This window comes from Rhinolophus sinicus, chromosome 12 (assembly GCF_057876585.1).
Source record: "Rhinolophus sinicus isolate RSI-liver-muscle chromosome 12, RSI-T2T, whole genome shotgun sequence".
Lineage (NCBI taxonomy): Eukaryota > Metazoa > Chordata > Mammalia > Chiroptera > Rhinolophidae > Rhinolophus > Rhinolophus sinicus.
In genome coordinates, this window is record NC_142512.1 from 22,569,187 (window position 1) to 22,583,448 (window position 14,262).

General features: G+C 52.3%; 1 protein-coding gene across 1 annotated transcript in view; it reads left to right on the forward strand.

Moving 5' to 3' along the window:
* The first annotated feature begins 5,444 nt into the window (after nucleotides 1–5,444).
* Nucleotides 5,445–14,262, forward strand: part of RAB11FIP4 (RAB11 family interacting protein 4) — a 100,981-nt gene continuing 92,163 nt past the window's right edge. The window contains exon 1 of the mRNA XM_074320770.2: nucleotides 5,445–5,748. Coding sequence (XP_074176871.1) covers nucleotides 5,590–5,748 — 159 coding nt within the window. The 5' untranslated portion in view covers nucleotides 5,445–5,589. The remainder of the gene's footprint in view (nucleotides 5,749–14,262) is intronic.

Genomic DNA, 14,262 nt, shown 5'->3' on the forward strand with positions numbered 1-14,262 from the left:
TCACTAGTGCACGTGGCCTCACCTTTCCGTATCACTAGCCTTACGAACGTCCACACCACTAATTTGCCCCACTAATACCACGTCTCGGAATCTATAGTCTAGAGAAATAAGTGGTCAGAGAGGTAAGACCCAGACCCTCTGCGTCCTGCGGCTCAGGACCACGGTGCTGAAGGGATCGTCCCAAGGACAAGAAGGGAGAGTTGATGTCAATGTCAGGGCGATGCTCTCATCGGCTGACTCCATTGGGACGCTGTGCACATGCATTCAGGCGTCTCGTGTGCGCGTGCAAACACACACGTACCTTTTTTTTACAGATTTTACCATTGGGGGCCCAACTGAAGGGAGGACCTTCAGCTCTTGGCAGCTTCATCTCCACCTCCTTCTTCCTCAGCAGAGACCGTTCGTCTGGCCTCTGTAACGATGCTCGTGACCCCTTACTGAGGCCGACTGCATGCCAGGCACTGCGCCAAGGGCTTTCTCCGCATCACCCCTGTTGTCTCCAACAGCCCCCACAAGGGGGTGCTATTAGTAACTCTATTTTAAGGTGAGGGAAATGTACTTTGCCCAAGAGGAGGGGCAGCGGGTAGGGAGCGCATCCCTGAGCATCATGAAAACAATCTAGGGGAGTCCACATAGAGTTCTGTAAGAGCAGAGCAGTGAGGGCAACCAAAGAACGCTTCGTGGAGGAGGTGGCATTTGAAGGATGGCTACGGGGTTGGGGAAGGGAGGACATTCCAGGCAGAGGGAACTACCTGTGCAAGACCAGCTGGGCATTTCACTGATCAACTCCATGTTGAGTCACTGTCTTGGAACTGAGGCCCATGCCACACAACTCCGGGAAGATAGTAAGTGCTCAATAAGGGTGGGACAGTAGATTGCATTACTGTTCTGCTGTGTCTTACAGAACAGAAGGCGCTGGCTGGGAGCAAACTATTAATAGAAAGGGCCTGCCTGCTTGCTGCCCATGCAGAGGACACAAGAGCTTTTCTTTTTGGCAGCAGGGGTCAGCAGAGGACGCTGGAAACAGGGGAATGGACAGAAGTGGACTTGCAGCTGGCGGGTCCCATGGCAGGAAACTACACATCAAACCATAAGGAACAGAGAGGTAACTGCCAATACTCTGGCCAGAAGCCACCTTTAGGAGCCATTTCTGTCTGATGAAAAGATGTGGAGCCCAGTTGGGTAGAATAAGTAAGGGGTTGGCATTCTTCCTGCAATCCTGGAAGGAAGGTTAGTAATCAGTTGGTCCTGCTACCGTCTGAGGGTCAGAGAAGGTTCTGGGTGGGCACCTATGGTGGTAAAACCTCTGGCTTCCCGAGCATCCCTCCCCATAAGGAAGGACAAGGTCTCCATATGCCCTGCTCACCCTGGACACACCCCAGTCCTGCCAGGGTCCTCGGCACCCCCAGCACCTGTCTCTGCCGGCTAAGAGTATTTTAGGACAGGTGAGCAGGCAAATGGGTTCACACCACCTTCTTCCTCTTCAGAGCGATAATTATTCATGGTTAAAAAAACACCCCAGCAGGTTGTGAGCAGGAAGAAACTGTGAATCCCACCTGGCTCACCCAGAATAGTCTCATCTCCAGAGTCTTAACTTAATCACATCTGCAAAGACTCTTTTTCCAATGAAGTAGCATTTACAGGTCCCAGGGATTAGAACACGGATACATTTTGGGGGGCCTTCTTTCAGTCCACCATGCCATAGATGCCCATTCCTTCCTTAATGTGCTCCTTCACTGACCTTAGCTGTGTGTATTGGGCATGGTACTAGGAGCCGGGAACTAGAAAATCAAAAGAAAAATGACACAGATGTCCCTCCCCTCAGGGACCCTCGGGGTCACTGTGTGACCTTTCATACCTACTTCCAGATGCTCTTGATAAATAACAGAACTAAGAGATGTCAGGAGAGTCACAACATGGCTAGCACTTACTACTCCCTATGGCAATGTTCTGACATTTACAGAGGTCAACTCCCCTGACGCTCACCACGGCCTTATCCCCATCTGCAGGCTGGCTCTGCACTTGTCACGTCTCTGCGCAGAATGCTACAGAAGCACAAGGGAGAGGCCGTGGACGTGGGGAGGGTGTGGTCAGGAAAGCGTCCGGCAGGAGGTGCCACTTCCACTGAATCTGGAGGGACTGGAGTTGGTCAGAGGAAGTGGGATGGGGAGGGGGTATGAGTGAAAAAGTGCCCCAAGCAGGAGGCAGGAGGGAGCTGGGATGCACCCTGATAGGAGAAAGGAGAGACAGGAAACAGGAGCTGGGTTCTCAGTAGGGGATCAATCTGACCAAACGCCTCTGTTCTTCCCTAGAGAATTAGCCAGAATCCCAGCTGCTCCCTCCAGTATGTTGTCCAAATATGCCAGATGAGGCCGCTGCAGCTGTTAGAGATCACCTGGAGAAAGGGGAGGAAGGAGGGAGGCTGCCAGCCTTCTAGCTGTCCCCCCCACCCCACCCCCGGGCTTCTTGCCTCCCTGGGACAACCCCCTCAACCCCAATGTTCCCAGCTCACAGCTGGGCCCCGGTGGGAGTGTTCTCTTGCCACATCTGCTGGGGCTGCACTTGGAGCTCTCAGATCAAGGGGTTGGGAGCTCTGGGGATCTGGTCCCAGGTCCACCTCTAAAAACCTGGGATCCTTGGAAATCGCACCATCTCAGAGGGTCTTTCTAAACACTGAGCAGGCCCTCTGAGCTCCCAGAGCCTGGGCCTTCAGCGCAGATCACACTGTGTTGTGACTGCCCAGCTATCAGCTCAGCAAGGACAGAGGCTGTGGCTGCACTCCTTTCTCCATCACCCAGGCACTCAACAAAAAGAATGTGACAACCCAGAGAGGGTGCCTGTGATTTGCCCTGCTGGCGCCCGCAGCACAGTGGTGAGACATAGAACCAGTTCCAAGCTCATGTCCGGTGAGGGAGGCAGGCGGCATCAAACCATCACCCAACAGCAGTAAAACTGCAGAGGGACCTGGGCAAGGAGAGTCAGGGGTCAGGCAAGACTCCAATGAGGAGGGAACTTTTGAATTTGACATGATGCTGTCTTTTGGGAGAAGAACCATAAATCTGGTTTGGGTGGGGTTCACCTGGAGTTTGTTCACACTCAGATCTGAGGCCCCGTACCTCTGCCAGCTGAGGAGGGTGAGGTCTCCCAGCTCCCCTGGCCCTTGTTTTGGGGGATTTGAGAGCCATTTCAGCAGCTCCCAAAAGGGGGCAGCCCCAGCTCCTGCCCATCTCCTTGCTGAGCTGAGCCTCATGGGTGGGAGAGAATGGGCGTGAGTGGACTTTGCAGGGATGAATGTGAGGGTCCCTGGACAGGCTTGAGCCCCTAGCTTCCACTCCCTACCTCCCGCCAGCAAGAGACTGGCTGGACCTCCAGCAGCCAGCCTTTTCCCTTCCCCCCAGCTCTTCCTGATTTTTTTCCTCCACTTCCTCCTCCATTTCACTGGACAGGTGGAAGGGGAAGTAATGCATACATTTTGAATACATTAGCTCTAATCTTCAGTCATCCCTAAGGAAGCCACTATCATTATTATTTCCATTGTACAGATGAGGAAACTGAGACTCAGAAATGTTAGTTTCTTGCTGAGGAGCATCCAGATAGCAGAGAAGCCCATTCTTCCTAAAACATCTCCACCCAGCCTCCATGGCTCCCCCTCTCCTGTTCTCCCACATCCTGGACTCTCCAACCCTCAAACTCACAAATCTCCCTTCCCAGGAGGTGTTCCTGTAGGAATTAAAGCGTCAAGGTGAAGGGCAGCTTAAAGGCCAAGTTCATCCCTGGAGCTGGGACTCGAGAAAAGGGAACTTAGCACTCTATCAGAGAAGCCACATGGTGGCTGTTGCATAGGATATATTTGGAGTTGAGCAGATCACAGAGGTGGAAACTGAGGCCCAGAGAGGGGAGGCCACACAGACCATCTGCAGAATTGGGCCACAGTCCACCATGGACTCCCTGTTTGAGTCCCTGCACTGCTCTTGGCTTCTGATGAAGCAGGGCCCCAGCATCTCCGGGAGGGGGCTTCCTCTGGACCCTCTCTTGGCTGGAGATCAGGGAAAAGAACATGGTTAAGACACATTCTGCCTTGGAGGGTTTCCCAGCATGGTTGTAGAAATGGGTACCCCACCAGAGACTTATAAAACTACATATGTATCTGGAGGGAAGGACCAGAACTCAGACTAATAGGCAAGATGGAGTACCATCAGGGAAGGCTTCCTGGAGGAGGAAACGTCTGGCCTGAGCTAGAAAGCATAAGTGGGGGTGGGCTCAGTGGAGGCCTGTCTTTCGGTTGGGGACAACTGGTGCCACAAGGGTGTGGCATGCTGAGCAAAAAGGTAAAGGGAGGAGAGGAGAGCCAGGCCAAGTTCCGCAGGGGCTACAGGCAGGGCTGGATGTCATCCTAAGGAGCTGTGTGAAGACTCAGCTGAGCACTACGGGGGGGGGGGGGGGGGGGGGGGGGGAAGCTCAGGTCCAAGCCCAGAGGCAGCTGCGTCCTTATGGCAGAGAGTCTGTCCTGGGCTCTGAGCTTGGGCTGACGCTGCTAGGGAGAGGTGAGGGTGGGACCCCAGGGGAAGGGAGGGAAACTCCCTTGGGTATGGCTGGGCCCTGCAATGGGCACTCCTAGTGGAAGTGCCTTGGTTTCCCTTCCTCCTGCCTGCCCCTGGTCTTCTCTCTACCTCCCCTGCCCCAGGGTCCCTGCTCCTCCTCTCTGCACCCTTCCCCAGCCCAGAGCTGGCCCCAGAGTGCTGTTGGGGGAAGACTATGTGGTCCTACCCCTGCAGACTGTTCTTTCCCAGGCAGCTCAGATAAGGATGAGTAGGGAGTCTAGATCCATCTAGACCCATCCAGATCTCTTGTGAATGGCAGGGCCAAGATTCTTATCCAGTCTAGATCGGGATGGATCTAGATAGGAATCCTGGCCCTGCCATTCACAAGCTGTGTGGCCTAGGGTAAATAGTTCAACCTCTCTGGGTGTCAGCTTCCTTGGAGATGAATGTAACAATCCAACAGGCTAGGACACACTTTGCGCTTGGTACTACTAGATACAAAGGGCACAGAAATGGGTTGGCCATGGGTAGGGAGCCTGAGGGCACCTGAGAGGCTCTTGGACTCCCGCGCAGGTGGTCCCAGGCTCAGGCCTCCTAACTGAATTCTCCAGAGAAGGGGCAGGGCCTTTGGGCAGCTTTGAATTTCCGAGCACTAGTCACGGCCCCACCCTCCGGGTTTTCCAGCGGACGCGAGCTCGGTTACGCTGAGGGAAACTGAGTCAGCGGCGGCGGCTCGCACAGCGCGGGGTCTGCGGGCCCGCAAGGCGGCCCCCCTCGGAGCAGCGCGGTTCCTTTTGTCTGCAGCCTCCGCGCCGCCGCCGCCTCCCGCCCCCGCCCTCCCCGCCCGCCCCGAGCGGCGGGGCTACGGCGCCGCGCCTGACACGGCCGCCGCCCCCGGGCGGAGGGAGGCTGCGCGTCGCAGACCCACGCGGGCGGCCGGCGGCCCCGGCGAGCGCGCGGTGATGGCGGCGGCGGCGCGGGGCGCGCGGCGGCGGCGGCGGGCGCGGCGGGCGGCGCGGGGCTCCGGCTAGTTGCGGGGCCGACCCGGATGGCGGGCGGCGCGGGCTGGGCGGGCGCCCCCGCCGCTCTGCTGCGCTCGGTGCGCCGCCTGCGCCAGGTGTTCGAGGTGTGCGGCCGCGACCCCGACGGCTTCCTACGCGTGGATCGCGTCGCGGCGCTCGGCCTGCGTTTCGGGCAGGGCGAGGAGGTAAGGGGGCCGCGGGTGGGCGCCCGCGCCCCATCCCCGGAGCCTCCATTCCCCCTTTCCCCCCGCCTCCCTCGCCCGCCGGCTTCGGAACCCCTTCCGTCACCCCTCCCCCAGCTTCCCCGCCGTTGCTCCTGCCCAAGGCGTTGGCTTTCACCCCGGGAGGACTCGCGCCTGTGCCACCTCCTGCCCCCCGCCTGAACTGAGGACCTCGTGCCGCGGGGCTTCCCCTGCCCTGTAGGACCCTCGCTCTCTACCTTGAGCGCCGGTGCTGCTGCGAGCGTCACGCGTCACGCCCAGGGTGGCCTCTCCACCCACCTTCCCTCCCCCGCAGTGCCGGCGGGCCCCTCTGACCCGTCTGCCACCCATGCAGTGTTTGGAGGGAAGTTGCTGTCAGAACCCGGCCTCAGGATCCCTGCCCCTCCCCATCCTGGTCTGTGTGCGCAAATTCCAGGACGCGGTGGGGAGGTGTGCGCCCTGCTTGGCCTAGCCAAGGGGTGGAGAGGACAACTAGGGGAGCTCTGCAGCCATGCCTCCTTGACTGCACCCCCTACCTAGAACATGGAAGAAGGGGTCTGCTTGTGGGCCATCCTGGATTCTCGGTTCAGTGCCTGCCTGGTGACCTGCCCATTCAGGCCTCGATGGGCCGGCCTGGCTGGCAGCTAGCTGTGCTGGCTGCGGCAGGCCTGCCAGAGCTGCCAACCTTGGGGAGCGGCAGCTGAGCAGTGTGTCCTGTGGTGGTGGGCCTGTGTCTATTTGGGGAAAGCAGGAATTATGTTGGTTGTTAGGCTGGAATCAGAGGGCAGGTGTTGCCAGTGGGGTGGGCAGAGGAATATCAATAAATGTCCCACAGATCAGTGTCCTCTGCCACGGGCACAGGGACTGGTGATTCGGTCTGGGGGGGTGGCGGTCAGTGCACCCACCTGGCAGATGAGCATCTCCCCCGTCCTGCTACTGCCCACTCTGAAATGGTCAGGAGACAGCAGCCCTGCGTGGTGAATTTCCAAGGCCACCTAAGGCCTTAGGCTCTGCAAGGGGAGCACGAGGCCCCAGGCCTCAAATGGGCACTGGCTGGTGTTCTCTTCCTGGGACAGATCAGGCCTAGCTAGCATTTCAGAACACGGGAGAAGCCAGGGCACGGCTAGGATGAATCCACGCCTCCCTGTCATTTGCACGTGGGGGATGATCATTTCTTTTTGACAGGTGGGAATGGTGGGGACCTGGGAGCGGTAGGTGGAAGACGATGAGGCAGGTGTCAAGTTTGAGAACTTGGGTACTCCATTCCGGGAGGCTCACTGCTGCAGTTCCTGTTGGAACCCACCAGTCTTTCTACAGGTCACTGCCCATCTTCCTGCTCTTCGGGGCTTTGCTCAGGGGCATTTCCTGCAGCCACCAGGATCCTTCTCCTTCCCCAAAGGAGGGCCAGGCCCCTCCTCTTGCTGAGGCAACCTAAGCAGTCCCCTGGCATGGGGAAAGCCCCAGCCCCTTCTTCTCAGGACACAGGCTGCAGGGGAGAAGAAGCTGCTGGCTTTGACTGGCACCTGGAGTCCCAGAACCTCAGTCTCAGTGGTGGCAAAGGCTTCCCAGGTAGCAGTCTCTGGTAGGAGGCCATGCCATCCCCACCCAGAGCCCCCAACACACCTCCTCCACCTTATTCCCGAGCTGGACAGCTCCTTTGTTAGAACCTGTTCACTGATACACTCTAGAGCCAAACCTGCCTGTCACTTAGTCATTGTGTTCCTGCACAGGGACTCATGTGGGTCTCTCTTCAAGTGACAGCCTTTAAATATTTGAAAACAGCGCTCCTGTCCCCTTCACTCCTTCCCACTCCCTCCCTCCCATTTTTCCCTCCTCCAGGCCAAATACCCCCTATTCCTCAGGCCCCAAGCCATTTCTGTATGACTCAGCGGGGGCCAGACCTCTGGCTTCTGGCCCTGAGGCTGCCATAGACTAATTGTGACTCAGTTTTCCTCGTACTAACACAGAGGGGCTGGACCAGGAGACCCCCAGGACTGTTCCAGCCCCAACACCTTACACACAGGCAGACAGCTCAGGGGGAGGCTGCCTTTGAATGCTGCAGCACACTTTCCACTCATATTAAGTTTCTAGCCACCGAACCCCCCAGGGATCTTTCTTAAAAACCTCTGCCAAGCCAGGATTCCCCTCCATCCTGGAGGAGAGTCAGTGATTTTATTTTTATTTTTGAAACCATCTTATATCGTTGCAGAAGCAGTTTATAGGAGCAGTAGGAAATTAGAAATGTGGACAAATAAAAATAAAAGTGTTACGTTTCCATCTCCCAGGGAGCCCCCCTGTGACACCTTGGTCACGTGCTTCCAGGGCTGTTTCTATTCTCATATATAAATTTTCTCCATAAAATGAGATCACACTGTGCATTCTGTTTTGTAACCTGATTTTTTCCCCCCAGTAAATGATCAGCATTTTCCTGCTTCAATAAATTCTCATCTCATTGAATATGCACATCTTATTCAGATTTCCCTATTTGGCCCTAAAATGTCCATTTTTGCTGTTTTGTTTAAACCAGTTTCCTCTTCAGAAATGTCTCTCTTATTGTAATGCAATTCTTTTGGTTTTATTTTTTTATTTTAATAACCCTGACTCATTGAAGACAGCAGGCCTGTTGTCTGTGTCAATAATTTCTTGAGTCCAAACCTGTTATTTAGCTCTTATTTCTATTAAATTTCATCTTGTTCATTTCATCCCATTCTAACAGAAAATAGAGAGAATTTCAAATCCGACCTCTGTCACTCTCAGAAGCTGTGCTGCCTTCAGGTTGGAGAAGCTGGTGCTTTCTGTCTGAATCCACAGGACTGATTAGAAACCCAGGGCAGGACCACGGACAGGGCCTTGGAGAGGGCTGTCCTGCTCACCCTGTCATTGACTGAGACCCACGGAACTACATTTTGCATCTCTCCTCACTACACAGCAAATCAACATGTGCATTACAAAATAGGACTGTCATTTCTGTGCAGGTAGGGATCCCTTCAAAATGCTATGTAGTCGACAGTTTTGATTTCATGTGTTTAAAAACCAGGTCGAGACCTTGATTTCCCAACTCACTACTGCTCCGTGGTGGACAACTCTCATTTGTTAGGTATGGGGTTCAGGGAATGCTGATTATCCACCTTTTACCAACTACCCCCAGAGTACCAGGGATACCAGAATCAAATGCTTTGCAAAAATCAAAATATACTAGGTTGCAAAGTACAACAGGTTGCACAGGAAGGGCAGGAGCGTGAGAGCTCAGGCTGGAGCCCGACTCAGACGGAGACCTCATGCAGGGCTCAGGAGCTAGTGCTGTGTGCCTGGCTCAGATGGGTTTTAGATGGGCAGCAACGCCCTAGCACCTGCCTGCCCTCATTGGAGTTAGCTGTCTTTATGATTGCTTACTTCCTACATAGGCCATGGGGTCTGGCGAGGGCTGAGGCTTTACTGGAAGAAATAAGGGCCCAGATGATTTAAAAGGTGCTTGATTATGATGGACGGACCTCAGTTTCCTTATCTGTAAGATGGGAGCCATAACTCCTTATTTGTGGGACTGTTCTGAGGGTTGGAGAGACTATATAAAGACCTAGCACAGTGCCTGACGGCATCATTTCTCCTGCCCACCTTCTCCATGACCATGTTGACATCCTGAGGCTCTCAACGCTTGGAGGTGTCACCTCTGACCCCTTTCCGCTACCTGGTGCTTTACCAGGTGTGGGCCTCTCTGGTGCAATGACCACAGTTTCTCCTGCAGCCCCGGTGACTTTCTATGGACAGAGGGGATGAAGGAACAGTTCAGGCTGACTGCTTCGTATTCTTATTCCCTTTCATCTTTGCAACAATCCTGAGGTCCCGAAAGGTGAAGTGAGTCGTTCAGGGTCCCACAATAAGTAGAGGAGCTGGGATATATGAACCCAGGTCTATCTGGTTCTAAAGCTGCCTCCTTAGCTGCCTGCCGTCGGGGGTCCCAGGTTCTTCAAGGGTCAGAAGAGGGGTTGAATGATCAGATCTGAGTTTCAGAAATTTGACATTGGAGGAACTTCAAATCTGAGGCTTCGTCTGGCTTTCTAAATTGGGTGGTCTGGGTTCGAGGTGAGAGCGGTACCTGGCAGGAGCTGTAATTAGAAGTAGGTTGTAATCTGCATGGTGGGCTGGGGGCTAGTCACTGCCAGGAGCTCTGGCTGAGTCCTGCAGGCGGGGCTGCCTGGCACTGTGCCCCTGGGAAGATGGCTGCTGTGGGAGGTGTCCGGTGCCAGCAGGAGCTGAGGTTTTAGAGAGAGGTTGCCTGCCTGCAGCATTGCCCTGAATTATGCATCCATACCACTTCCTGTTCAAATGATTAAAGATCCCCAGGAGGCGTGTATTTCTCAGGCTGCTCCGGTCCCTTCCTGGCCCACCCTTCTGTGAGCAGGGGTGTCAGCAGGGGAGCATACGGCAGGGGCAAGGGCTGGACTCTCAAACTGGACCCTCCGTCTGTGCCCTGTGTTCATTCTCCAGGCTTCTCCATCTTCTTGGCCCAAGCTGCAGGCTCTTCCCAGCCACAGAGGCCCTATGGCCCCAGCTGGCCTTAACCACTTCTTACTTCCAGTCTTCTCCACCCTGCCCCCGTGTCCCAGTGCAAGTTAGGATGGCTTTAACGGTTTATCTGTGCCATAGAGAAGTGGTTGGGAGCTGGGGTCCTGGAATCAGGTGCACCTGGTTTGAGACCCGGCTCTGCCACTTTCAAGCTGTCTGACCCTGAAAAGTTACTTAACCTCTCTGTGCCTCAGTCTCCTCATCTGTAAAGTGGGGATATTATTAGCAACATATATTAGACCCATAACACCATGTGTGACACATAGTAAGTGCCATAAATATTTGTTAATATGACTATTACCACTAACTCTAGGTTTTCTGAGTGGGCTGTCCATTTTCATTCTTTTACAGCACTTTTGAGCTCCTGCTCTGTTGTCAGGTTTGGTGCTAGAGGGTACACAGGTGAACAGAATAGGATTCCTCCCCTGAGAGAGCTTACTACTGTGGGGGAGGAGTTTTCTAAGCTAGAGATCTTGGTTAACACCTGTTAGAAGGGCAGGGCTGGAGGCCTGGCCAGGTGGTTGGGGGGTGAAGACAGCAGAGTCACTCTGCCCAGAAGTGAGAAAGCGTTCCAGAGGCACTGCTGGGCCTGGTCATGAACAGGGTCCACCAGGGCAGAAAGGAAGGGCAGCTACGGCAGAGGAGACACCGCAGGAGGGAGAGCAGGTGAGAGGGGCAGGGCTGACCAGGCGCGTGGAGGCCAAATCGAGAGGACAGCGTGGGTTTTATCCCGAAGGTTGAAGCCAGAGGGGTGACACAGCTCTGTTGCGTTTTAGACAAACCCATCCGGAAGTAGTGTGGGGCTGGGAGAAAGGAGGCCGAATCGGGAGGCCGCTGCCCCAGTCCAGGGGCAAGGAGAAGGGTGGTCGAGCTGTTGCAGAGGGCGGCTGCCGGGCCGCCTGCAGGACTTCGCAGTGTTGTGCTGGGACAAACAGGAGAGAGCATCGTTTCATGAGTGTCCTCTGACCCCGCTTAGGTGACTAGGTGATGGGGCCTGAGCCCAGGTGAGGGTGCCTGCCGGCTCCAAGACGTTCCCACGCCTCCGCAGCTCCCATGGCTCACAGGCCCGCACTCACTCTCAGGACTCCTTCAGAAGGCAGCTGCTCTTTATTTTAAAAACAAAAAAGTTCCACATGTTGCTGTTGAGTCCCAGACAGAGCCACGTCACCTCTCTGCTTAAACCTGGTCCCAGCATCAATCATCCACCAGCCACTTCTAGTGTCTCTACCCTGTTCATTTCTGCCCACACAGCTCGCTGAGCCCAGCCAACCTGTAGGGAACCTGGGCTGGCTGGTCAGCCCCTGGCTCCCCAGCAGCCTGAGCTGGTGTGGGCAGGGTGGGGCCTGAAGGGATAGTGGAGGTTTGCAGGATGGGAGGGGGGACTTGAGGGAGGAGTCCTGGGTACCCCGCCAAGCCTTCCGCCTGTTCTCCACTCTGGGCTGGACCTCCCTCATTACCACTGACTGTCAGCTGCCAGCCAGAGGACTGGCTTTTGGTGTGGGCTTCTTAAAACCCCGGACTCTGAGTGGGCACTGCCAGCAGACACCTGCTGCCACGTCCTAGATGTTGAGTGGGTGGAATCAAGAGCCTACTTGCCCGCCCATCTGGCCAGAGGTATTTGGGCTTCTGGCCACCCTTTCTGGGGCTATCCAGTGGTTCATTTCTTTCTCCGTCCATCTGTCTCCTCCCCTTTCCCTCCCCTGCCTCCAACCTGACTTGTCGAATAGCAGACCCCACCCAAGGTTCGAGGGTGCCCATTTCATGATGCCCCGTTTCCCCATCAACACTAAGCATTATTTTAAATTAATGGGTGTGTAATTTTATCTCAGACTTGTTCAAATTTTCATTTTTAATTGCTGATGAGACTGCATTTTTCCATGTTGCTATTTATTCGTGGTATCTTCTGCCTAACCTGTATCCATCTCTTTTGAGCACTTATCAAGGGGAATTTTTATTTTGATCGTTATATTTTTAAATCAGTTCTTTCTGTTTTTTCACTGTCATTTTTTCTTGCTCTGTTGTTTACCATTTTTATTTGTTGACTATATTTATTACTTGAAAGTTTTCCTACATTTGAATTTTTTCAAATATATCGTGTCTGCCTTATTTTTAATGATACTTATCATTTTTTTAGTAGTTAGGAACTTATTTCCCATCTCTAGCAAGAATAAATAAGCTATTTTGTTTACAATCCCCAATCTGTAAAAATATTTAAGTTTTACCTGTTTGGAATTTATTGTAAGTTTCATCCAACATTCAGTTCTATTAATAATTTGAATTTATTTCTAAACTAGAACTGAATTCCATTAGGTCTTTTTTTTCTGTTTTTCTCTCTTTGTTTTGAAAATGCTCAAACAGAAAAGTTGAAAGAATATGATGACACCCAGATACTTTTCACCTAGAGTCACTGTTAACGTTTTGCCACATTTGCTTTTTCTTTCACTCTATCATTGATTACCTATCTAGTATGTATCACCTTTAGTGTTGTTTTGTTTTGCGAAAGCATTAAGTAAGTGAAGACATCTTGACGTTTCCCCCCATAAACACTTCAGAGTGTAAGAACAAGCACAGTCTCCAGCTTAAACAAGTGCTACCATCACACCTAAGACCTAATATTCACTAACATCATCTAACATTCAGTCCATATTCAAATTTCCCGTTGTCCTCAAAATGTCCTTCCTCACGCCTTGTTTTGATCCAGGATGCAGTTAGGGATCATGTATTGCATCTGGCTTTTCATATGCCTTGCCTTTTTCACCTCCTGGACATTAGAATGATCTCTGATTTTTTTTTGCTTCCATAACATTGACATTTGCTGCCAAGTCCCGGCCAGTTGTCGTGTAGGCTGTCCCATAGTCTGGATATGTCTGATTGTTTGCTTGCATTTTTGGTGAGGAGAGGTGGTAGTATGTCCTTCTCAGAGCATCACACAAGGAGCCACGTGATGTCATTTTGTCCCTTTATTGGTGATGCTGAGTTTGATCAGTTGGTTAAGGTCGTGTCTTCTTGAACTCTTCAATATAATGGTACCTTTTCCTCTTTATAATTAATAAGTAATCTGTGGGGTGGTACCTTAGGCAGTGTAAATACTTGTTTCCCCAGTAGCTTTTCACACAGTGGTTTTAGCATCTGTTGATGCTCCTTGCCTGTATAAATTACATCGGTGGTTGCAAAATGGTGATTTTTCTAATTCTGTCACTTTTTTCTAGAGATAAAGCATTGTTCTGTAAAGATCTTTCCTTTACCCCTTTTCTGATCATCACTGTGGACTCATAGATTCTTTTCAGTGTGGTTATAATCTATTGCTATCATTTTGATGCTCAAAGATGTTTTCGTTTTGTTTTTAAAGAAACATTATAAAATTTTGATCATTATTATCTGGTATAATATATTTTAAAATTGAGAAAAATCAACCATCATTACCTTTAAAAAAAGGTGATATTCTTTACCATTTAAGGGTTTTTAAATATGTAACACATTTTCAAGGTCTTTAATTGTATTGCATTATATTTATTAGAGCATTGCTTTTTTATTATATACTTAGTTCTCTTGATAGGAGCAAAATATTAACATTAAAAATAAATGTCTTAGATTTAGTCTAAATTAATGTTTAATGTTTAGTGTGTTTTGTTACTACTGAGGATGAAATACTTTTTTTCCCTAGCTACATAATAATTTTTATTATGTGTTCTTTTCCTATATTATGAGTCCAATTACTTTTCCTTCTGAGATGGGACTTGCCAGCATTTCTAGGACTCTTGGAACGGGGGTGAGCACTGGAGACATCGCCCTAAGTAGGAAGGCTTGGGAGTGAGGCATGTTGGGATGTTGGCCACACGGCCCAGTTACAAGTTAAAGAAAACAGGCTGGAGTAGGTGCCTTGGCTGCAGTTGCCCTGTGAGGTCTCGCAGTGTCCCAAAGGCAGTGGTGACTCCT